The 24094-nt window shown below is 41.1% G+C and overlaps 3 protein-coding genes and 1 pseudogene across 14 annotated transcripts in view; 2 read left to right on the top strand and 2 right to left on the bottom strand.

Annotated features, from left to right (window-relative positions):
- LOC111345279 (target of rapamycin complex subunit lst8-like) overlaps positions 1 to 24094 on the top strand; it is a 71834-nt gene that overhangs the window by 311 nt on the left and 47429 nt on the right. For all 9 annotated transcript variants that reach the window (XM_088735312.1, XM_088735308.1, XM_088735310.1 and 6 more), the window contains exons 2-3: positions 854 to 905; positions 1109 to 1158. In XM_088735312.1, coding sequence (XP_088591438.1) covers positions 866 to 905; positions 1109 to 1158 — 90 coding nt within the window. In that variant the 5' untranslated portion in view covers positions 854 to 865. The remainder of the gene's footprint in view (positions 1 to 853; positions 906 to 1108; positions 1159 to 24094) is intronic.
- On the bottom strand, positions 692 to 19473 carry LOC111345276 (uncharacterized). Of its 4 annotated transcripts, none has more exons than XR_015992246.1 (13): positions 19046 to 19473; positions 16993 to 18197; positions 15018 to 15107; positions 14743 to 14817; positions 13171 to 13306; positions 12734 to 13089; positions 12057 to 12286; positions 9083 to 9354; positions 6061 to 6378; positions 5750 to 5909; positions 3308 to 4535; positions 2279 to 2440; positions 692 to 1608 (listed from the first exon to the last, which is right to left on the bottom strand). XR_015992246.1 is itself a non-coding variant. In XM_088735279.1 (12 exons), the coding sequence occupies exons 1-12, from the start codon at positions 19468 to 19470 to the stop codon at positions 2421 to 2423; spliced, it is 4515 nt and encodes a 1504-aa protein (XP_088591405.1). In that variant the 5' UTR covers positions 19471 to 19473; the 3' UTR covers positions 692 to 2420. The 4 variants fall into 4 exon arrangements, 2 of the variants coding, with proteins under 2 accessions (XP_088591405.1, XP_088591407.1); XR_015992247.1 differs by having other exon boundaries at positions 692 to 923; XM_088735279.1 differs by having other exon boundaries at positions 692 to 2440.
- LOC148722515 (uncharacterized) lies at positions 7071 to 8552 on the top strand (annotated as a pseudogene).
- On the bottom strand, positions 20725 to 21971 carry LOC148722514 (single-strand DNA endonuclease ASTE1-like). Its single transcript, XM_088735317.1, has one exon. It carries the CDS (start codon positions 21721 to 21723, stop codon positions 20725 to 20727), a length of 999 nt encoding a protein of 332 aa, XP_088591443.1. The 5' UTR covers positions 21724 to 21971.

Below are 24094 nucleotides of genomic sequence, written 5' to 3'. Positions count from 1 at the left end.
AAATTATATTCATTGAAACACAGACACAATTCTGAGAGACACAAACTTGAGTTCAAGATAACAGAAGGTTTAACCATATAACTCCCAAGACTTTATTGTTACCTCTCCTCTTTAGTTGCAACACATTTCCTGGTAAAACTTTTAAGATAATTTAATGTTTGATCAAGATAACAACTGAGTCTGAGTATTCTCATTACCTGTTTGCTGGAGAATGTATGGATATTATAGGGAGAAGTTACACGCTAATCACTTCTCATAATGTAAGGGTTAAGTCATGTGGTAACTAAAGACGTCAGTTGTACCAAAATCGATTTGTACAGTAGAAGTCCTAGTTGATAACATACAACCCACAACGGGACTGATTACAATGTTCTATCTTAAATAACTCTTATTTTATTCTTTCTCTCACAGAGAAATTTTACATTTTTGCTGGTTTTTTTTTGTGATTTTTATGAGTATTAAAACTGTAAAAATTAACAAGAAAATCCGATGTTTCAGAGTAGTCATGACTCCATTATCAAGGAAAATATAAAAGATCATGCAAATTGCAAGATATAAAGCGTTTTTGGTGCGAATAATTAACATAAGAGGGTGCGAAGATCATAAAAATATTGTAAAAAATACTTTCACACCAATGGAGTCTGATTGCACGTTGAGATTTGGTTTTAACGCTCTTATAAAAAGCATATCGTATTGTGGTGAATTTTGATTTATTTTTAATTTTATTTCCCATTACTTCCTACAAAGTGGCCTTGTGATTGTTTTATGTTGGTGAATTTTGTCACAGATTTCAACTTTACTTACTTCATTGTTGTATTTGTAAATGTTGAAATCTTTAACTCTATTGTATTAGCAAGTCAATGCAATGCAGATCACACCAGACAGACAGTTATTAGCTGCTGCAGGTAACTTGCTCTTGACTTCTGAGTGGAAAAAAAATTTTATCTAGAATGATCAACCTTGTTACTTTGAAGGTGGAGCAGAAGGTGCTTCAATAGATTATGACCATGACTCTTAGAAAGAAAGAGCAGTCTAACTGGGTATTGGTAACTACAGAACTGTTTTAAATTCACATTAACATCTTGTTTTTATCCTTTTTTTACCTCAGGATATCAACATATACGCATGTATGACATCAATTCAAACAATCCTAGTGCTGTAAGTCATTAAGCCCACGAAGCTTGCTATTATTTTGAATTTATAAATATAAACCATTTATACCGCAGGAAAATTGGAAGAAAACCTCGTACCACATTTTCTTTAAGGCGTCCTTGACATTTTTATTTCCTTTTTGACTGAAGTAAGTCGTGAAATCGGAAATGCTGATGAATAACATAGCCGTGGTTTAATAAGTACTAGATTCCAGATATGATACTCACGTAATAGACAACGATAAAATGAGAGAAAGAGAACGAGCGAGAGCCCCACGCTAAAGCTCAAGTATGAAAGAACTGCTCGAGGGTAAATGGTGATGCATGTGATTATGTCCTTAGCTAAATACTCCGACTGAGATAACGTCCCCGTTGAATTCCAGAGGTTTTTTTGAGCGAGTTGTGGCCATTTTTCGTCAATTTTTTTTTCTATTTTTAAGTACTTGACTTAATTTTCCTGCAATTAGGACAAGGTAGAATTCCTGTTAGTCAATTGACCATGATTTGAAGCGGATTTCTGTCGAGGACTGTGAGAGAAATTGCATTAAGCACAGAGCTGGAAGCTAGCCAACACTTCAAGTCGCCACCTTTTCGTTCAAACAAAATACTTTGTTAGGTAAACGCTTTGACTCCCAAAAGAAGCCAAAGAAGAATTGTGAATCGAATTCTCAATTACCTTGTCGTCAAAATTCACTTCACAGTCATCGCCAAAAACAACCGTTGTAACAAGGAGACAAGTGATTCTACAAGCAACGCTGGCACCAGATTCGTTTTTAGTTATCACCATTTCCTCAGAACTCCCTATCTCCCCCCCTGCAAGGTTAAAAGGAGCAAAACTGGCCCCCCCGTCATCAAAGAGCTAAGTTGAGAAGCGCCCCACGCCACAGCCCATGGTACGAATGTCTCACTTGTTACGCCAATCGAACAAAAGCGGACATCTCCTAGGAAAGTCGTGACCTCAGTGAATGTTGCCTAAAGGTGTGTACACGTAAGTTAGAAACTCAACTTTCTCTAGAATAAAACAGTTCGATTGACAAGATTATGGGTAAGCTGGTGACAAAAAAAAATGAGGTATAACTCAAGCTACTTTCTCTGCAGTATATACCCATGCAACCCATTTTTCTTACCAAGTAGATATCTGAGTGAAGGATGATGCTTCGTACGACCAACCGTGTTTGCTCGACGGCATTCACGATCAGTTCTTACGTTCCGAGACTTCTACGGCTGCCTGTAGCGTTGGTAAATAAAAAGGTTCCATAAGAAAAGGGGTCATTCGTCTTTACACAAGCCTGAACGTGGAAAAAAGAAAAGAAATATGATTCGCTGACCAGGAATCGAGCCCCAGACTTTGAGATTCCGTTCTGCGATGCTCTACTACTAAGCAACTTGTATAGAAACGCCGGAATCTTGTGAGCTAAGCCGTTACTCTCTTTCCACGTGACAGGCGCTCGGCGTACTGCCAGGATCGGCAGCATTTGAGGAGGTAATAAATGTATTCCACAACCACATTGATACTACTTGGTTGCCGGGATCAGAAAGATGACAAATTTTAAGTTTGGAAGTGGAATGGGGAAAGCTGTCACCTACTAACTTGAACAAAAGCTCATCTTTCAAACCGGCAGTCTAAATCCCACAGGGATCAACGAACGCTTTTCATTCCACTAATTTATTCATGTTTTTCTCGTTGCCATGCTCCCACCAATAACGTAGCTCTATTTTCTGCCTTTAAAAGCACACACAACCCACAATTCCTCTATTCGCTCCGACGAAGGGCTAACGCTCGAAACGTCAGCTTTTGTAATCATTACGGTGGCCAATTTACCATTTCAACTTTGTTGATATATCCAAATTATTAACTTAACAATAGTCTAGCTCAATGAAAAGCTCTTTCAAGCTCAGTGGTTAGTGGAGAATCAGAGCAAGGATCCCGAAGGCTTGAGGATCCATTCGTCGTTGAGATTTAGAAATTTATCTTTTTACCATGCTCATGATAAGGTAGTTACCAGTTTCCCTCTTCTAACAAACAGTTCAAACGTTCCCATCTTTCGTACGTTCAGTATGATTTGATATTATTAATGAAGTAGTGGAACACGAAGATATCGACTCGGGCGGTACAAAAGAACTTAGTATTTTCACAAAGTTTAGAATATTCTTACCATAACTTATGTCCCACATCTTCTCCACGAGATTTTCACACTGCTTTCCCCAGCTATACTTCTGTTCATAAGCAGACCGTAACTGCTGAATCTCTTCAAGTCGCTGTGATCTTTTCTTCTGGCGGACACCGGAAATTGCCTTTGCCCATACCTTGGGATCCTTAGATTTGACAACAACCTTTTCGCCTGATGGCACAGTGCACAGTGCTTCTCCAAATCCAGAATAGCCACTGACAAGAATGGGAAGACCAGCTGACAGAGCCTCCAGGGCCGTTAAACCAAAACCCTCTGCTTTTGATGGCATAATGCAAAGATCCACCTCACAAAACTGATCATCCAATTTCTCCTTGCTTTGCACAAACTTTCGCACAGTCAGCTGAGTATCAGGAATTCCACTCGGAAGCAAAAATTTTTTAACATCCTCCTGTTTTCCGTCATGTGCACCCACAAAAATTAGGCAGTAGGAAGGATCGCTCAGTTCAGCTATTGCCTCAGCAGCTATATCGTATCCTTTCAGTTTAAGGTCCTCTTGATCACCACGACCAAAGATCAACACCCTAAACTTTTTATTGTCCACCTCAGCATGTTTTATAGTCGAAAATTCACTGAAGATGCCTGGAGTCAGCTCAATTATATCTTGCTGTTTTCCACATGAGCGAAGATAAGCCGAGAAGGTCTCCCCCAAATTCGGTCCAATTGCAACAACAGCATCTGCTGATTTACATAACTCTACCTCGGTGTTTTTCTTCTCTTCACCCTTTTGAATGGCCATGGGATAATCTTTGTGCATTCCTAGATCCTCAGGCGAAGTATGCACTATCTGAATCCATTTGCAACCGTGCGATACTGTGATGAATTGGGCTTGTTTACCAAGCTTCTGACCGTGACCCACTATTATATCAATTGACAGGTCTTTCGGTGGAGAGATCAGACAGTCAAGGGAGTTGTAACCTGGACGACTCTGTACTTCCCTGATGTTAACATTGTGACTTTTTGCGGTTCTTTTCTCTTCTTCAGAGCAGCTTAACGGAGGAACAAGGAGAGTGACTTCTAGTTTAGTGTGTCTTCCCAATTGAATGGCGAGGTGTCTGTTAATTGTGGACAATCCTCCCTTTAATGAATTCCACTCACTTGCCAAAAGAGAAACCTTCAATATTGAGTCGGACCCTCTTGGATTAACTCGAGTTCCTCGTTCGCTTTGTGACCTGCCAGTAATATTTGAAGACGCCTGCCGGAAGAGCACCATATCTTTAGATGAAAAAGTATCATACGGAACTTGCAAAGGAGAAAGAAAGACAGATATAGACATACCGAGAGATAGATACATGTGAATGTACACTCAAAAAAGATGCCGTGTAAAGCTTTCTTTGCCTTAGCTTTGCAATACAACCTCAAAAGGTGTCGTGTCATCAATTCTCATATGACTCCAAAACTGAGCGGCTACTGACGTAGCAAAAAAAGAAAGAAAACCATGCTCCAGATTCGGCGCGTGCTCAAAGCTTTAATTAATTAGTGTGCTACTTGGCAATTTCAGTTTGTGTAGTATATCTGCACGATCTATTTGCGGTCAATCAAACCGAATGTCGATAACAGAGCAGTTTTCATGCTGCTGGGCTTAAAAATATGTGAGTACTTGAGAAATCCCTGCTACACCAACTTACAATCGTTTCTGGTTGCCTGGGTGAGGTTGTCCGTGGAAAGGACAGAGAGGATAGAGACAAGTCATTTAACAAAATGAAAACAATCTCCATTATATTTCGCTTAATTAAAGTTATTGATATCAATCTTTTAGCAAAACCGAAAAACCCTTCCTTTAGTGGTGGAAGTTGCCATCATTAAATTTGCAGTTTTTTTGTCAAAAGATGTGTTCTAGGTTTATCCGATCTAAGCTCCAAAAGGTGACACAAATTCAACACTTGTTCATCGAGGAGGCGGACGTATGTCGTGTAAATAAATATAAAAAAATAGCCAGTCAACAGTTTCTCAGCTAATAAATTAAACATTGAACTGTGCAATGATTAAAGTCTGCGATTTTCACGATTAACTTGAGTAAGATCTGTGCTCAGTGTCTTCTTGGTGAAAATTGTACCTGCCCTCTTTGATTTTTAAAGCAGGGAAAAATTGGGTGGAGACTGAAGATAAATTTAACGAGGTGATGAGGGACGGTTAAAAAATTCTCCTCTCCAATCGTCCACTCTAACTCTAAATCAAACATGGCCGACCTGATAAACGATGGCGGGCTTGTAATGCTAACGGCTCGGCACGTTAGGGATGCGTGAGGAAAACAACCAAACTTACAAATTACTTTTCTAAATATCTTTTCCACTAATTACGTAAGGTGGCGGGATTAGTCATGGATCCAGCATAGTTTACAGTCATTGCTGTGCCGTTTTAATCACAAGTTCAGAATTACTTTTAAGTTGATTAGCAGTAAGGAAATACCTGTGTATTGGATTTTGTTTGAATTATAGGAAAATTGCATATCGATTCAGGGTGTCTCCTCTCTTCAGCGTTCAACCATTCCAAGAAGTTTACTGACATTTTCCTTTTATCTTTGATAGTAACGTACACATCTTTTTGGTTTTCTCCATCCCCGAAAAACCTGGCGTAAAATGAACAAAGGAAAGTCTCTTATCGTAGTACTTTGCTAGAAGCGCCATACAGTTTGGCCGGAGGGACATGCAAAATGAAACTTAGATCACAGGAATCCGCATCAAGTGATAGTAACAATGATGAAGGTAACAAACTCTTACTTTAAGGAGAGGTCTTCACTGTTTTTTTCTCCGAGCACCTTCAGTCCTTCCGAAAGAGACACAAACGTTTGGTCCTCGTTAAATAGCGGTTTCTCCGAGTTTCCTTCACCTTGATAAATCACATTGTAGCTTGAAATACCATCACCCACTCTGGATTTGCATTTTAAAGGAAAACAGAATAATTTCAGCAAGAACCTCTCGTCATCAAGGCAAATGCAAGCTAAAAACCCAGCTCGTTGTCCCATGGATCTCCTTTCCAGATCAGAGACATCAGCAGCGTTAACAACGGCAGGATTATCCGCTATAATAGGCAAATACCTGCGCGAAAATGGTAATGATTAATTATAATTTCATTTGAAGGTGTAGTGTGATCGTCCGAGCGAGTGTAGTCATGAGAAGGAATGTTGTCGGTGGTAGTGACTGACGTTTCGACAACCTGTGCGGAAGTCATCATCAGAGTCAAGTGAATGATTGTTGTCAGTAGAATGTTCTTATTCCATTTCGTGTAAAATGATCGGTTGGACAACTGGGTAAGTAATATTTCTTCTCGTTCCTTAGACAAGACTGAAACTCAGGTACTATCATACGGACTAAAACACTCAGTAACACCTTAACGTATACCGACTGAGGCTATTGTATCTAGTGTTGAGGCGGCTCTGTCTCGGCAACGAGAGCTATCTAAGTCGACCAAGGATAACATCAGAAGCAGAATTGCCTCCACTATACAATCAACGTCACTAAATGACAGCAACTTGACTAAAGACGAACAACGCGCACTGAAACGACTGAGAAACGACAAGAACATAGTCATCCTACCAGCCGACAAAGGACGAGTTACTGTTGTTATGGACAAAACTGACAATCACAACAAAATGGACGCACTAGTTAACGACAAACGAACCTACGAAGAACTCAAACGTGACCCAACTCCTGCACTTCAACGTAAACTCAACAGTAAACTACTGACACTCAAGAAAACGATCGCCCTTGACACCCAACGGTACTATCGACTGAGGTGCTCGGTACCACAGCCACCGAAACTGTACGGTTTGCCGAAACTACACAAACCTGGTTTCTCGATGCGACCTATTGTTTCTTTCTGTGGCTCTCCCACATACCAACTATCCAAGTACCTGACGACAATACTACAACCGCTAACCGATAAATCCAGACATAAACTACAATCCACTGAAGACTTCATTAACGCTACCAAGACTGTTCAGATACCTGACGACTACAAACTAGTGTCATTTGATGTGAAATCACTGTTCACAAGTATTCCACTTCAATTGGCATTACAATGTACTGAGACTGCAATCCGACAATCTACCGACCCACTACCGCTACCGACAGACGACATCATGGACTTGCTAAACATTTGCCTGACGTCTACTTACTTTCAGTACGACGGTAAACACTACAAACAGTTACACGGCACTGCCATGGGGTCTCCAGTTTCTGTTGTTATAGCAGAAATTGTGATGCAGAACATCAAGGAACGCGCCCTTTCGACTTGCCGACAAACGATACCGCTTTGGTTACGTTAGGTTGACGACACATTCACCGCCGTTCGACACGACGAAATCGACGCATTCCACCACCACCTTAACGAACAAAACACTGACATACAGTTTACCAGAGAAGTCGAAGAAAATGGCAAACCTCCTTTTCTAGACTGCCTGGTAAGCCACAACGACAACTCCTTACGGACGACAGTTTACAGGAAACCGACACACACCGACAGATTACGAGACGAGTGATCCTAAAACCCTACATCACACAAAGCCACAACTATCAGAACTCGAACACGACGTGCACAACTAGTATGCGACTCGACAGACAGCTTATCCGACGAGAACAAATACCTTCACCGTGTTTTTTCCAATAACAACTTCAAAAACGACTTCATCCGAAGAAACACTCACCGACACACCACCACTACCGAAACAAACGACACCGCAACCCCTACGACTGCAGCAACCATACCGTACATAAAAGGCATGTCTGAAAACATCTCGCGCATCTTACTACCCTTCAGTATCCGCGTCGCCCACAAACCCATCACACTACGTCAGTTACTAACCAACGTTAAAGACAAAGACGAACCGAGGAACAGACAGGGAACGATTTATAAGATCAATTGTTCCGACTGCCAAGCCTCCTACATCGGTGAGACTGGCAGAAACCTCACAACAAGACTGACTGAACATAGACGGGCGACGAGGAAAGGTGATGTCAGCAACCACAGTGCTGAACACCATCGACTTACCAACCACAACATTGACTGGGACTCTGCGCAATGTCTAACCTACAGCACTGACTATTTTCAACGAATGACTCTGGAAAGCTGGTTTACTAACTTAGAACAGACTCCCCTAAACAGATGTCAACAACTACCCGCTCCATACAAACGGCTCATTCACGACATAAACATCACAAACGACCGAAAAATAACGACCTAACTTTACCGACAGATCGAAACAGACCAATCATGACCGACGTACGTCACTTGAGTTTTACAGCCAATAACATCCCGGCAAAACCAACCGATCATTTTACACGAACTGGAATAAGAACATTCTACTGACAACAATCATTTACTTGACTTTGATGATGATTTCCGCACAGGTTGTCGAAACGTCAGTCACTACCACTGACAACAGTCCTTGCTCAGGACTACGCTCATCCGGACGATCACACTACACCTTCACATGTTACCCCCGGGTTCAAGCCATTTACTGCATAATTTCATTTATAAAACGTTATAATCTGCATAGCTTCGATATCATACTGCATAATTTCTAGCTTTTAAGTTTATCTTTTATGCTTTGAAAATCGGCATTATACCTTGCGAGAGACAACTCCACACTCATTATGACTAGATTGATTGTCACATTCAAACGCCTCACACCATTAATGGCATTCGAAAGCATGCTTTGTCCGAAGGATTTCTCAGTTAATACACTTCGCTACTTTCGGGCTAAATATACTTATCAAATACAAATACACAGACTTTACTTACCGGCAGAAAGCTTTCACTTTAAAAGTCGCTATTCCATCTGTAAGGGAGACGGACATCTCCAACTGATCTGTGATATCTGCCCATTCCTGCTGAAAGTGAAATACCCTCCACTGACCGGAATGCACCAATTCTCTTTTCCCCTTGAAAAATTCAAGAGGTATTTTTATTCTCGCTGGCTCCAAAAGATTCACTTCATGTGAGCACAATATGTGGAGAATCGGACCAACTAACATTTCCCCACTTTTATGGTCAATGCTTGGCAGTTCTTGAATCTGACAACAAAAGCGAAAACAAAAAAGGATTATGTGCATTTACCCAGTTATGACAGTTTAACAAATACTTTTCGCAGGTTCGATACTAAATTAAGACGAACCGCGCACTTTTTGATGATGAACTGTTGCTCATCTCCTAGAGGTTGACAAACGTTGATAAACTACGGTAAGTTATATTGGAAAGCTTTATTTTTAAGAATCAGTTCCTTTTAGTAAAATGTGCAATTAATGTTCATCATACCCCAGCACACAACACAGAAGGCAAACATGAAGCATGTGCAAGTTGTTCACTTTTGGCCAGTCGCACGCCAATTCCCGGCGAAAAAAGTAAGAAACGACCGCGGTCGCGCAATTTATGGGCAAAAAAATTGGAGTGTCCATAGAAATTTGTGAATGAAACAAAAGTAGGGAAAAGAAAAACGAGACTATACGAACACAAGGCTTATTTGGTCATACACTGTGACTTACTGACTTGTGCGGTTGTTTGTAACCCCTATGATACAAATTGATTGTGACTTCCTAAAAGCACGCCACTTAACCATCATGCCTAGCCAGCCGTAGCCAGCCTCAGCCATGACAACATTTGCACATGCGCAGACGTTTGACCACTGTGTTCCAGTGCGCAGTCTACAACAGGTCTCGCGTTGCCGCTGACACATCAGAAACTTTAACAAGTCGATAGTGATTTAGCGTGGTCTGTACTCTTATCGACAACGATAGCCGAGTGAGACCACAATACCGACGTCAAATAAAACGATAACACGTATGATGCACGATCCTCGCAGTAGATAGCGCTATTTATGCAATAGCGAAAATCAGACTTGAAAAAAATCAGGCCTGTACGGGACTCGAACCACTGACCTCTGCGATACTAGTGCAGCGCTCTACCAATGGCGCTGCGCGTTTGTGACGTCACGAAATTTTAACTCCCTAGAGCGATTAGGACAAACAAACAGGCTTCTCGAGTAAATGAATATGGGCGATGATGCGCCCATCTCTAGTTCAAACGCCTCTAAAGCTCGTATTTTAAATCAAAACGACGGTGTTCCTGGCTCAAAGTTTGAGCAAGACCAAGAGAACTATACAAACACACAATTGAAGCGTTGGTTAAAGTGTAGAGGCTTGAAATTGAGCGGAAAATGAGCAGACCTCATCGCACGTGTTCGTTACTGCCTCAAGTCGGGAAAACATCATGTAGTTGATTCAAGTATAGATGATGGGAAATGGCTTCTGGCGAAGATAATAAAGGAAAGGAAAGTCGATCGCGTGAAATTTAAGGATCTAACAGTTCAATGCCTATCCAAAGTTTGGCCCTCACGAGTATGTCTTTAAGCGATCGCCCTAATTTTTAAGACACGAGTGGCGGATTTTTGTACATTTCACTCAGTACTGGTTGTTTCTATTAAATGCCAGTGTCTCATGAGAATTTGCTTTAGGTTTGGCACTGATGGTTGGTATTGTGTAATAAAAGGCAAGATTCGTTGGTTCGTCTTCGGTTTCTGTTGAAGAGCTAGTTTCCTGTTTTTGAAATTCACCTCTGAAAGGGTTGTGTTAATGAGGGCCTCTGGGTACCCTCTCTTTCGCAAATGCGCTTTGAAATTCGCAATTTTCTCTTCGAATATTGTTTGAGAGGAGTTTGCTCTGAGAAGTCTAAGGGCCTCTCCTTTAATTAAGCCTTTCTTAACTCCTCGGGGGTGACAGGAACTATAGTGTGTATACTGAAATGTCTCAGTTTGTTTAAAATGAGTACGCACATCAAGGATTGCGTCCTTTTCGAATCATTCGCCTTTATAATTATAGATGCAGGTGTCCAGAATGTTGTTTCCTTCTCGGAAATTTCAGCCGTAAATTTCATTGTTGGATGACGATTGTTTGCTTTTTCAATGAAACGTTCTATTGTTGCTTTGTTTGTACTCCATAGCGAGAAGATCATCGTCTATGTAACGTTTCCAAAGAAGCGGTTTGAAAAGACTTTTGTCAAGGATTTCAGTGTACAGCACAAATATAAGTATTGTAGATGACACTATCAACTAAGAATTTCTTTCTAGGACACGCATTTACCCGGTGTTGACAAAGTTCCAAGTCATGCATGCTTCGGCTTTGGGAACTGTATGAAGGCTTTCCGACCGTTTTTATGCATTTCTTTAGGCGGATTAAGCGAATCTGGCAATCTTTCTGGATATCTTGAGTCATTTTTACATGTACCCTAACAGCAATGCCTACTCTTGCTTCTGACACGTTTCTCATACAAGTCCTTGTAAAGACTCCGAGTGTTTGTCCTAAACCAGCGGGGAGTCCAAAGATGACATATCTATTCTTAGACCTGGCGCGCAGAGCTATTGAGCTAACAAGCCAACTGGGACCAGGCCGGCCTGCTCCCAGTTGGCTTCTTAGCTCAATTGGTAGAGCGCTGCACTAGTATCGCAGAGGTCAGTGGTTCGAGTCCTGTACAGGCCTGATTTTTTTCAGGTCTGATTTTCGCTATTGCATAAATAGCGCTATCTACTGCGAGGATCGTGCATCATAGGTATCTAATATCGCAGTTCAAAATATATGAACTTCATATATTCATTGTATCTCAAAACGATAACAGTGCGTAACCAAAATCGTGACACGTTGACGCGAGCTCCGATGTCTCTACTCTAATTGACCAATCAGATGGCGATAGTATTTCCAACTGTGGTAAAAAATGGTTTACTTACCTTCAGAGTCATGCAGAAGTCTGGACTGTAAGGAACAGAGTTCCAAGGGATTACAATACTGACATTTGGATAGTCTGGCACTGAACAGATGAACTCAGGGGTAATGGAGTTTGGCTTTGGAAACCTAAAAGACTTAAGGCGCCAAACCACGGCGAAAGAAGAAAAACGGGTTATTGTAGAAGTAGCTTCAGCGTAAGGGCACGTCCACTTGGAAATGGCTGGCTGCATCTCTGCAACGTGGAGATTTTTGATAGAGCATTAGTACAGGTAGTAGACCTAACCATTTCTACTGGAATCCCCTTTAAGTTACCTGTAGTTACCCAGGGAATTCTAAAACAAACAATTGGAACTCTATCCCTGTGCGAAAGAGAGACCAGGAAATATTAAGGGTAAGGTTATCTGAAGTGCTTTATCACTCTTAAAACTTTCAACAGATAAATTTTTTAGTTATTTTGTAAGTTTCGTAGAATCTTTTAAAGTGCTTAAAGATCAGCACTCCCCGACTGAACTTTCAAGAGCTTAATAAATAGATCAGATTATTGAGGAAAATGCTTAAGATCTGGATAGGATTCTGTGAAGGTCACCAAAATGTCCGGTCCAGAGAACATAAAAAGTGTTGAGAACTGCCTTAAAGTAATTCACCCTAGAGTAAACATGATTTCATATTATTTCAATACCTGCTGTATCCCAAACGATTCTAGTTTCCAAATCATACCACTCGTTCTTTTCTGGATCAACCAGTTTCTTAATAACCACTTCATATCCCTTGAAATCAGAGGCACTGTGGAACAAACCAACTGTTATGCTTTCTGTAGCATCTTCCATAGACTCTAGAGTTGGTGGGCCATCATGAGATAGTTCAATCACATTGCTCACTAAGAGCTCATTACTGTCTATTGGAGGAGAGAGGGACCTAGGACTCCATATGGAACAACAGATCCACAACGGTTCTTTCCTGATTCCAGGGCAAAAGGTGATAAATGCACCTGCTTCTGGAAGATTCCATGTGTCTCCCTTGTCTATTATTCTTTCTCTGTGGAGCAAGTAGACATTTAGTGTATTAGTCTTCACTGAAAAAATCCCACTGAAAAATCATTGCAGAAAAATAAATTACCTCCTGATCCTAGTCTTTTTGGCATCTGCAGGGTTTGGCAAAGTATCTTCTTCATCTGATATATCCACTTCAATTTCTTCCTCCTCCTCTTCTCCATCTTTTGATTTGGCATCAGGCAATTTGTCCCCCTCAGAGGCTAGAAAAGTTTTTTTTTCATCAAAAAAAAGCCTTAAAAATTACATTTCATACTGAAACTGCCTTCAGTTCAAATTTCATTGAAGCTAAGCTCAATATTAAACTTGTTAATTGCTTTCTTTGAGGCAACCAACAAGCTCAATATATTTTAGCAGTATACTCTTTTAATTCACTTTAATTACCTGCGTCTCCACAATTCTGAGTGTTAAAGCAAGGGTAACTATTTTCTGTACATTTCTTAAAACATTGAAAAGCAAGTTTGACGACATTAACTTAACCATGGTCTTAAAATAACTGAGGAGAATTTGCTACCTTACTATAACAAGAAATGGATAGATATTCTAGTCTTCTCGGATAAGGACGAATAAACCGTAGGCCCCGTCTCCTGCAGGGTTGGGGGTAGGAGACGTTAATTTCCCACGCACGAGACTACTGTGTGGTGGATGTCCTCCCCTGGGGTGGGATGGGTGGGTGTTGGCCCTGAAAAGCCCCTATGGGGAGTGGTCAATTAACCTATGTACGTATGTATGTATGTAGTTTGGGTCTGTCAGACCCCAGACCCAGTCCAATCATTAAAGTAAAAGATAAAGTCGAAAGACTGGGCTAAACGGAAAGGCTACTAAGCCTATTTGAAAAAAAGATGGCGTTTACAGAATCATTAATCTTGCTCTGCAAACAAGGAACGTTCTTTTAATGTTTTGCTTCCATTACCAACTTTTACCCTCCACGAAGAAAGTGAAAAATGGTCAATTTTCCTTGAAAAAACCGCAGAGGATACAATTCGCCATGTATTGCAGACATTTCCACCGAAAATTACGTGAATTTCAGTTATCGAAAGTGATGGAAACTCTTGTCTACGGTAAATTCTGTGGCGAGAAGCACCAATTTAGGGGGACGTCTTTTAACCTTCTTGGCAGGACCGCCATACTTGCTTCTCGTGAGAATCTATGCTAACTGTTTTACGTAAACCGCAGTGGAAACAACTGCTTGGTAGTTATTTTTTTAAACTCAGTTCAAGTAGCACCGTTAGTAACCGAGAGAGATGGAAACCGAGGTGAACATAAGGTTACATGCGAGATATTTTCACTTTTCTTCTAATTCTCACCTAAGCTCTCCACAAAAGAATACGCCAAAATTTTCAAGTGTCGATCGCTACTACGCGTTGCGTGTATTTTTTGTGTGTTGACTTAATCTCCTCGCCATCTTGGATTTCTTTGTTCCCATTGTTTAAGACGCCATCTTGAAATGACCGTTATATTTTTAAAATGATATGCAAAAAACTCTCCCATAAACCTACACGAAATGGTAACCCTAACCCTAACCCTAAACCCCCAAAAATCCCCTTACTCCTACACGGTATGAATATTATAACTCGGCCGAGTTCACTCGGACCCAGGCCGCGCGAAAAGGGCTAGTCAGACGCCCAAAACAACTCACGCCTGTCGCTAATTCTTCGCCATGACTTTTTTGATGCCTGTACTTGTAACCTCTGCATCCCGGCAGCAACTTCTTCTGCAAGGGAACGGTTTATGTTTTGTCTTTGACTATGAAATGGAGTTTGTGAAAGTAAACTGTAACCATTCTTCAAGAACTTTAAGAACAGGACGAGAAAACAATACTGATACCTTTTCTTGATATCGGCCTTAATGTCAACTTAAACGCAGCATCAAGAAAAGTTTACATTAAACTATAAGGACAATCCTTCCTCTTACCTTCTTCGTCCTGGTTGGCAGTAATCGCTCTGCGAAGCTCCTCATACCGAGAACGACTCGGAGTTTGAATCAAGGATCCTGGCAAAAAACCTGGATGAGAGAGGCAAAATATTGAATTTAACCTGTTTTCTGCTCCATTGCATTTTATCAGGGAACCGAGAACATAAATGAAACATATACTATGCTCTAGCAAATAATAACGTTCATGAAAAAACATCTCTAGACTGGGATTGCGCGGGGCATTTCCTCGGGAAACTTCACAAGCCGCCACATGTTGGAGTCAGGTCTCACCAGGGGCGTAACCAGGATTTTTCAAAGGGGGGGTCACAGAGGCTACTCACCATCACCGCGGCTCTCCCGCTTGTATCAGCGGGCTCAGTCGTATTATCGCGGCATGAAAGCCCATATTAACTAAATGCAACAGCCGTTGACGAGAATACTTCACAAAAAAAAAAAGAAATTAAAAAGTGGGCTTTTCAACAATGGCTTTTACGGCCAAGATATTGTCATGGCGTTTTCGCCAGCTGAATATTGTAGGTTGTTTGCTCTAAAGAAGGCCTACCAAGGGGGAGTCACGGCCGGGCACCCCAGGACCCCCCTGGCTACGCCCTTGCTCACCACAGTTCTTTGAAGAGGTAAATATATGATTATTACCCCTTCAAAACGCAATGTGAATAAGACAGGAACAAACGTTATGGAGAAGAGGACACGTGTATACGTTAAGGCCCGTTTAAACGGTTTCAACATTTGTTTCAACGTGCTTTCAACACTGTTGAAACAAATGTTCGGTACGTTTAAACAGATGGTCCAACATTGCTGAAATCGTAAAAAATGTCGAAAGCTTGTTAAAAGCGTGTTGAATCAAAGTTAAATCGGTTTCTGAAACTTTCGTTCAACATCGATTCAATTTTTCTTTTGTAAGGCCTTTGTGAGGCCTTTGAAAGGCCTCCGAACAGCTTTGTTTTTGCGTGCAACATTTGCCCAGCATGCGTTCAACTTTTGTTGAACGCATGTTGGTCAAATGTTGAAACCGTTTAAACGGGCCTTTACACTAGAAACGTTTGCTATGTGTTATCGTATTGGTGCAGTGGCCATTCCCACAATAGCCAAACGGGATTTAAAGAATTAAAGAGCGAAAAGCAAAGATAAAAATGATTACAGGTGATCAACAAAACGAACAAGGGCATGAGGGTCATCAAAAATTTAACAATTACTCTTTGAAATCTCGGTGAATAGTGGCTAAATATTTACCGAGCCGCGAAGCGGCAAGGTAAATACTCCTGAAAGCTACTATTCACCGAGATTGCAAAGAATAATTGTTTTACTATATACACACGAAGTGATCTCGACAAAATTAAAAGGAAGCCATTTAAAGGCAATTTCTGCCTCTGAAACTTTAGCGAAACGCGAGCTGAGTTTACGGCCGCTATTTTGTTTTTCACATTATCCACTCGCTCGGAGGTGTACATTGTTGATTAGCCCGAGATAGCGAACCAATCAGATTGCTGGAAACGCCAAGATCACTGAGTGTGTATATGCTAAAATATGTGCGCCCGGATTTTACCAGTTTTATAACATAGCTTTAAAAAAAAAACCGCGTGCTCTAATTCACAAATACACTTGATCCCCTAACCCGTGAGTAGCATGCTGACGTCCGTTTGTTTTGGTTATTTTATATCTACACGAAACAAAAGATGTTGAAAGTCTCAGTGTTGTTGCGACTCTAGCCTTAGTAACCTCCCGCGGGCATCTATAACTCGACGTCTGCACAGGGCACGTTAACCATTTCTTAACGTACAGGAGTGAACTCGTAATTCAGGTGAACTGGTAGGGTGCGAATTTGCAATCACGGAGGCGAAACCTCCTTACCCGTTTTCCCCACACTTTTTTCATGTTCGAATCGCTTCCAGCATGCTGTGCCACATAAAAAAGCACTTTTGGGCCTTCTTTATCTGATACAAAAAAAATATATTACCTCTTGCCAATTTCCTCTGTAGCTTATGCACCAGTTGTCCATTGAAAATATTGCGGATGTATGGTGTCGGAACGGGCTCTCGCAAAACACGGTTTAGATGGATGGCGTCTCTCAAAACACACTGCCACTGAGAAAAGCTGTGTGCCGCTTGCACTTCAAAGGGTTGGTCTTTGGAATTTTCTAAACATTCTCTCCATGAGCCGTCCTCCAGTTTAACACAACTGCAGAGTATGGCGTCCAGATGACAGCGCTCCAATTTTGGGTTTGCTTTTCTGTACAGAAACCGAAGTGATGCTCCAACTAACTTAAGCTCCTCTGGCAATGACTTGATTTTAGTTGTGTTAGAATGAAGCGCGTCTAAGTACATCGCTAACCTTTTATCCGGATCGAGGCTTGGTATCTCACGCAAACATGGTATGTTTTTACCGTCGGCGGGTGAGATAATTGAAGACTTGACCTGAAAACCCTCTCTGTCCCATTCTTGAACCGTCGTTCTCTTCCCACCTTCCAACGGGGCACTGGCTAAAATTCCATACGTGAATTTTCTCAGAGGCTGTGAGCAGCGATTCGTCGACATTTCTTGAGAATTTTCCACTTGAAAGTTGAGCAAGACTTTCCCCGACACCAAGCAGCTCATACAACTGGTGGGAAACCTTCCATCGCGGAACCAGCTCAAAACCCACTCTTCGATTTCTTGGTCGTTTTGAGTTTTTAGAAGGCTTGAGACATCGTTGCGTAAAAAATATCCTACCAAGGGCGTCTCTGTGATCGTGTATTCCTGGAGAGAAATCTCGACAGCTCGTCTTAACTCATCCTTTCGAGGAACACTTCGAAGCACAAACTCTTTAGCATTTTCCTCTGATGTGGGCGCTTGTGAAAGAAGGTCGCTGATCTTTCGGAACTTTTTTTCTTTTCCTCTAGAAGTTCCCAGCAGACTCTGGTGGAATGGCTTTAGTAATTCCGAGTTTACGTAATCATTTCCCACTAAAGAGGCAAATAGAGAAAGCAATTCTGTGTGAATTCCAAAATACTGTGCCAATTTTCTGCGATAGAAAATGTGGGCTTTTGAAGGACATCTCTGCCACTTGAAAGAGCGGAGTGGAATAAAACCACCTATAACATCGAAGATGAAGAAGTCGCTGTCGTTGCTTAGAACAGGACATTCGAAAGCATTGGCCAAAGAAGCAATTTCAGCATCCGCTTCACTAACAAAAGACAAGAAGATTGAATTGTACTTTAAAATATCGGCCTCGTCAGCTGTGAAATTATTCATTAAACCACATGGTCATTATCATACGCAACTATCGTCAGCTTTTCGTGAAGAAATAGCGTCGCCTCCTTTTAACATCACACACACTTTCGAATGACCGTTCAACAGCAAAAATAATTACCTTCGAATAAGGATATGGACAGCTTGCTGCCCTTTCTTTCTCCGACTCATATTAGTGCTATTGATGTAAATGAAGACAAAAGCGAATATGAAACGAAAATTGTTTTCACTCATTGCAAATTTCAAATAGCATGAACGAAAGTTATACTTCAATCTCTTAGGGTATAGAGTATCTTCAAGAGTCGTCGTGATCTATACGGCCAAAATGAGAGGCAGAATAAAATCTGACTTTCTCCTTTTCGTAATTTTAACTTACCTGAACTACGCTGTTTTTTATAAGTTTTATAAGGTGAACCTCAGCAAGTAATATAAACAACTTTCATGGTTGCCTTGTATAACGTCTGTTCATGACGTGTCTTCAAAATTAATGGGGACCTTAAGCAATCAGGACGGCGACACCAAGGAAGACGTCGATTAAAATATGAATTTCTACTTTTAATTAGCATTGCGAAAATGGGCGCAGGTGTTTACTATCTCTTACGGCGCCACACCTCAACCTCAACCTCAGCGTATCGTAGCAGCGCTGTGTTCCAAATGGAAATTACAATAATTTGCCACGTCGTCGTTGCCGTCGCCGTCTTGGTCTGCTTAAGGTCCCTATCGTGTGCAAAGTGTAATAGCTCTGATTATATGTTACCTTTTTGATATTTATTTTCAACTTACCCGTCAGAGACAGAAAATTTCACGCCAAGATCCTCGAGCGCTCGCCCAAATACAAATTTCAACAACAGTGGGCAGACGAAGACCTCATTTGCTTGTGCTAGACCTTCTGCGAGCATATCAGCTGTCTGTATTGTCTTTTCTGACCTCTTTTTGTAGGTGTCCAATTTATTATCACTGGTGTATGCGCCATCCAGGACTACGAATGACTCTACTCCCACAGATTTTAGAGCGTTAAAGAAATCGATTATTGTTTCATAGAATTCCCTATATTGCCCTCCACATCGTCGATCGAGGCAGTTGTCTGCGTAAAGAGACATGAATAAAGCTGATCCATCTATGACCAGCTTTGTGTCTCGTCGTAGTTCGATCGTTTCCCAAAGCTGTTCGATTGGTTCGACGAAACTAAAGAGTCCGCGAACGCCCATTATCTTGATAAGAAGCTTAGACTTACGACACCTCTTTGAAAAATAATGGCATCGTGCCTGAAAACGAGGTTGAGCGTGGCGTCGGAAAGATTTGACAGGTGTATAAACAATAAAGCCAGATTCGTCATGACCTATTTTTTTCTATCATTTTTGCTTGTGGCACTTAGGTTCTTGCAAATAAGAGAGACCTAATTTATGAGACTTGAGCTTCGCAATTTGTTAGCAAATCGTGTGAAAAGAAGGTAACTTTTAGAGAAAAGTCCAATTGATGATAAACAAGGTATCATAACAAGATAATAATGAATTATAAAAAAACCTCATTGAATACAACAATAATCTAGCATGACTCACATGATGTCCTTTTCCGCTACTGAGAGACTATATTCGCGAATTATAGACATTATTCTACACTGTAATCGTGAGAATGGAGGAAACTAAGTCCTGCAAATACCTATTGTATCATCTTAGAGCCAGATATAGGGTCTGACCTACATGCCTCTAACAGAAGAGGTTGTTATTTTGGATTTCGCATGTCCATCAACATAAAATTCATACTTAAAAAATAACAGAAACACTTTTTTCAATGTGCCTTTACCTTCCCGTTCTGTAATCGCAGTCTAAAGCTCCTTATATCGCGAAAGACTGCTTGGAGAACATAGTAAGGTTTGGTTATAATGAAATATATGAAGTTCATATATTTTGAACTGCGGTATTAGATACGTATGATGCACGATCCTCGCAGTAGATAGCGCTATTTAAGCAATAGCGAAAATCAGACCTGAGAAAAAGTCAGGCCTGTACGGGATTCGAACCACGGACCTCTGCGATACTAGTGCAGCGCTCTACCAATTGAGCTAACAAGCCAACTGGGAGCAGGCCGTTAAGTTGATTCGTAATAAACCCGTGAAAGTGATAAATCAGATATAATGAAATATATGAAGTTCATATATTTTGAACTGCGGTATTAGATACGTATGATGCACGATCCTCGCAGTAGATAGCGCTATTTATGCAATAGCGAAAATCAGACCTGAAAACTCCATGTTTCGCCGATATAAAGCTCATATGAAATGGAATCAGAGGGATTCACAAGGTTAATGAGATCTAAGGAGAACCTTGACTTTTAGAGGCCCTTGTCGAGGACAACACCCTTTTAAAAAAAGGAGTCCACTCTGGCTTCGTGGGTGCGCAACATTAAGAACGAACACAAAATAATCGACATCGAACGTTGGAAGTTTCGTGACCTGGCGAAAACTAACCTTCATTCAGTTCATCTTGGAGGCAATGTGCCAGTCGACCATTAAAAGTCTTTTGGATACACGGTGTCTGTACAGGCTCAAACAAAACGAAGTTCAGATTAATGGCATCTCTCAAAACACACTGCCATTGACAGAAGCTTTGCGCTGCTCTCTCATCGAAGGGTTGGGATCTAGATTTTCTGGGTTGTCCTAGATATTGCTTCCACGAGCCGTCCTCTAATTGGACAAAACTGCAAAGTATAGCAGACAGATGGCTTGTCTCCAGGGGTGGTTGCGCGTTGCGGAGGAGAAAACGTAGTGATGATGCGACTAACGCGAGTTCTTTTGGTAATGACTCCATGTAAGCTGTGTCTGAATCAAGCCCATCCAAGAACAACGTCAATCTCCTTTGAAGATCAAGGCTTGGAATAGGGCTCAACGAAGGGACCCCATCATTGTAAGGCTTAATATCTGTGTGCTTAACTGCAATGCCCTCTCTATCCCATTCTTCGACCTTCTTCATGTTTCTTCCTTCATCGCTTAAGATATCATACGCCAGCTGTCTCAATGACACTGAACACTGATTGGACGATCTGCTCTCACGGTCCTCAACCTGGGCTCTAAGAAAAACTTTTCCCGCCGCTAAGCTGCTTAAGGAATCGGTAGAAAACTTTCCTCCGCGAAACATGCGCAATACCTCTTCGTCAAGTTCGAGATTATTTTGGGTTCTCAGAAGACTACATACCGCTTCGTCTCGGAAGTAATTCAACACATTTGATTTCGTGACTGTGTATTCTTGAAGGGAATACTCGACAGCTTGCTTTAGCCTCTCTCTGCTTTCACCTGGCTCAATCAATTCCAAAGCGAACTCAAACGCTTTTGTTTCTGTGATTGAGTCAGAGAACTGGGAGAGCAAACTTGCGACGCCTAAAAACCTCACTTCTTTTCCTCTGCGACCATCACTGAAAAGAGTCCAAATTGTGCGGTTGAAGGATTTCAGCGCTTCCCAACTCATGTGATCATTGCCTAGTAAGGAAGCGAACAAAGGGAGCAATTCTTCGCGTATTCCAAAATATCTTGCCAAGTTACTGCGGTAGAAAATGCGAGCTGTTAAATGATCGACATCGAAAGAAGAAAGTGGGATGAAGCCACCCTCAACATCAAAAATGAAGAAGTCGCTGTCGTTGCTCAAAACAGGACATTTCCAATTCCTGGCTAAAGAGGCGATGTCAGGATCTGCTTCACTGTAGAAAAGAAAAGAGAAAAGCAATTCCTTAGAGAACTTACTTCGATGGATTACAAGCGGAAAACTGATTCCACGAGATGAGTACGCCAAACATTATGAAACATGTAAGAAGTCGTATCAATTTGTTCCCTAATATTGTTCAAAATATCGACAGATGTTTAATCAGAATTGACTGCCTTTATCATCCCTTCTCTTCAATTACGGTTGCCTTTTATTTTCTTCATTAACATTACCCATTACCTGTTTTTAGCCAAATCGCTACGCTTGATTAACACTTCTACATCCTCGGGGCTTCCCCGGTTCAGCTCTCCCGCTCCGTGAATAAGAACTTATCGATATCTGCAGTTTATTTTGCCTTAATTTCGGTTACGTGTGAAAGTGAAAACAAAACACAACCGGAACACCTACTTGTACAAAATGCGCGTGAATAAGATTTCCGAAATCGACCGGAACTACTGCCTTTTTGGCCGAAATAAATCACTTTTTGCGTTACCGAGTAAGGAAAAGCCTACAGAAATGGGACCAAAAATGTATTTCTCCATCTTTCGTCTCATATCCTAAGCATCTGAACACGACTATATTTTTCGTCAGTGTAAAATCATTAGCGCAAGCTTATTATTTATTTGATAACATCTTACCAGTCAGAAACAGCGAATCTTATGAGGTGATCCCTGAGGACCTGTGCGAATACAAACTTCGCCAAAAGCGGAAGTAGAAAGTATTCATCGCCATCAGGCGATGTTTCATCCTTGAACAACCGGTCAGCCGTTTCGATCCTTTCTTGTGCTCTTTTCTTCTGCGTTTCCAACTTCTTATCGCTTTTATCATATGCACCATCTAAAACTACGAAAGATTCTACACCTTTAGATTTTAAAGCGTCGAAAAACAACAGCACTTTCTTGTAAAACTCCTCGTACTATCCCCCACACCGGCAATCAAAGCCGTTTTCTTTATACAGGTAGTTACACAAATTATCTCCGTCTATGATAAGTTTTGTGTCTCGCAGCTCGATCTGTCTTCCAAGGAATGGAGCTGACTCTTTAAGATAAGATGCAAGTCTACGAACGCCCATTTTTTGAACCACGACAGCAAGCGAAGCCGTGGAGACGCGAACCTAGTTTGCCTCGCAGGCCGATACAAACTGTAAGAAGGAGGTTATGGAGGAGAAAACATTACCACAGCGAGAGTGTTGTTGACAAGATTCAAAGTTTCATTGACCAAAAATACCTGCATAATTTTTTTTTCCTCAGCTTCCTCGCACGGTAGTGGAGTCTACGAATGGGATTGAATTCTTTAATCTCCTTTCATTTAACCTTGCATTGGTTGGTACCATAAAAACGCTACGAAACTAAATAAGGGCCTAAATTTCTATTCCCCTTTACATGTTCTTTTTTTAGTTAAACGAAACTGAAATTCACCTTCCTTGTAAAGTCTAAATCGGAAAGTATAATAAAGGAGATAGACGCGAACCTATTTTTCCTTCCCGGTTAAGCAAGCTCAGAAAAGGAGGCTAGTGAAGAAAAACCTTAGCTACGATGTGAGTGTTGCTGCTTAGGATATCATTCTTAGTCAATAACCACAGATACCCTGTTTTTTTCTCTCAGCTTCCTCGCCCGGTAATGGAGTAAGCGAGTGAGGTTTTTTTTTTCCTTAAATCAAAAAACAGCAGTTGGTAAAGCAAACAGTGCAGTAACTCAAATAAGGCTAATTTTTCCCTTTTCATCGACTTTTCATATCATATGAAACTGAAATTTACTGTCCTTAGGTAACTTATGATAGAAGGTAATTTTGGTTTTAGTAACAGAGTTGATAATGTAAAATGGCGACCTTAAAGAATTTCAAAGCCGACATTAGCCCTTCCTCTTTCGTTCTGTCGATGGGCTAACGCTCGGAACGTCAGCTTTGAAACTCTTTTCGGAGGCAAATTTATATTATCAATTCAGTTGATAAAACTAAAATTACCTTGTGGTACTCCCCCACCGACGCAGCACGACAGTTTCTTAAGAAACTTTCCCCCTTTATTATAGAAAGGTGACTTGAAAGTAAAGCAAACAATACAGCAAAGAACTGAAGATGTTAATCATAAATGGATTGAGAAAATAATTATGCGTTCAGTTTGCTGAATGAAAAGATACGTAAG

This window comes from Stylophora pistillata, chromosome 10 (assembly GCF_964205215.1).
Source record: "Stylophora pistillata chromosome 10, jaStyPist1.2, whole genome shotgun sequence".
NCBI lineage: Eukaryota > Metazoa > Cnidaria > Anthozoa > Scleractinia > Pocilloporidae > Stylophora > Stylophora pistillata.
The sequence above is the reverse complement of the archived record's forward strand: the minus strand, read 5'-3'. Positions and strand labels throughout refer to the sequence as shown.

Excerpts from the sequence above, each read along its gene's own strand:
- LOC111345276 (XM_088735279.1), bottom strand. The coding sequence starts at position 19,470 with ATGGGCGTTCGCGGACTCTTTAGTTTCGTCGAACCAATCGAACAGCTT. Across the intron at positions 15,108-16,992 it reads ACAGAGGAAATTGGCAAGAG|GTTTTTTGCCAGGATCCTTG; the intron begins GTAATATATTTT and ends TCTCTCATCCAG. Across the intron at positions 13,090-13,170 it reads AAAAAGACTAGGATCAGGAG|AGAAAGAATAATAGACAAGG; the intron begins GTAATTTATTTT and ends CTTGCTCCACAG.
- LOC148722514 (XM_088735317.1), bottom strand. The coding sequence starts at position 21,723 with ATGAGTTGGGAAGCGCTGAAATCCTTCAACCGCACAATTTGGACTCTT.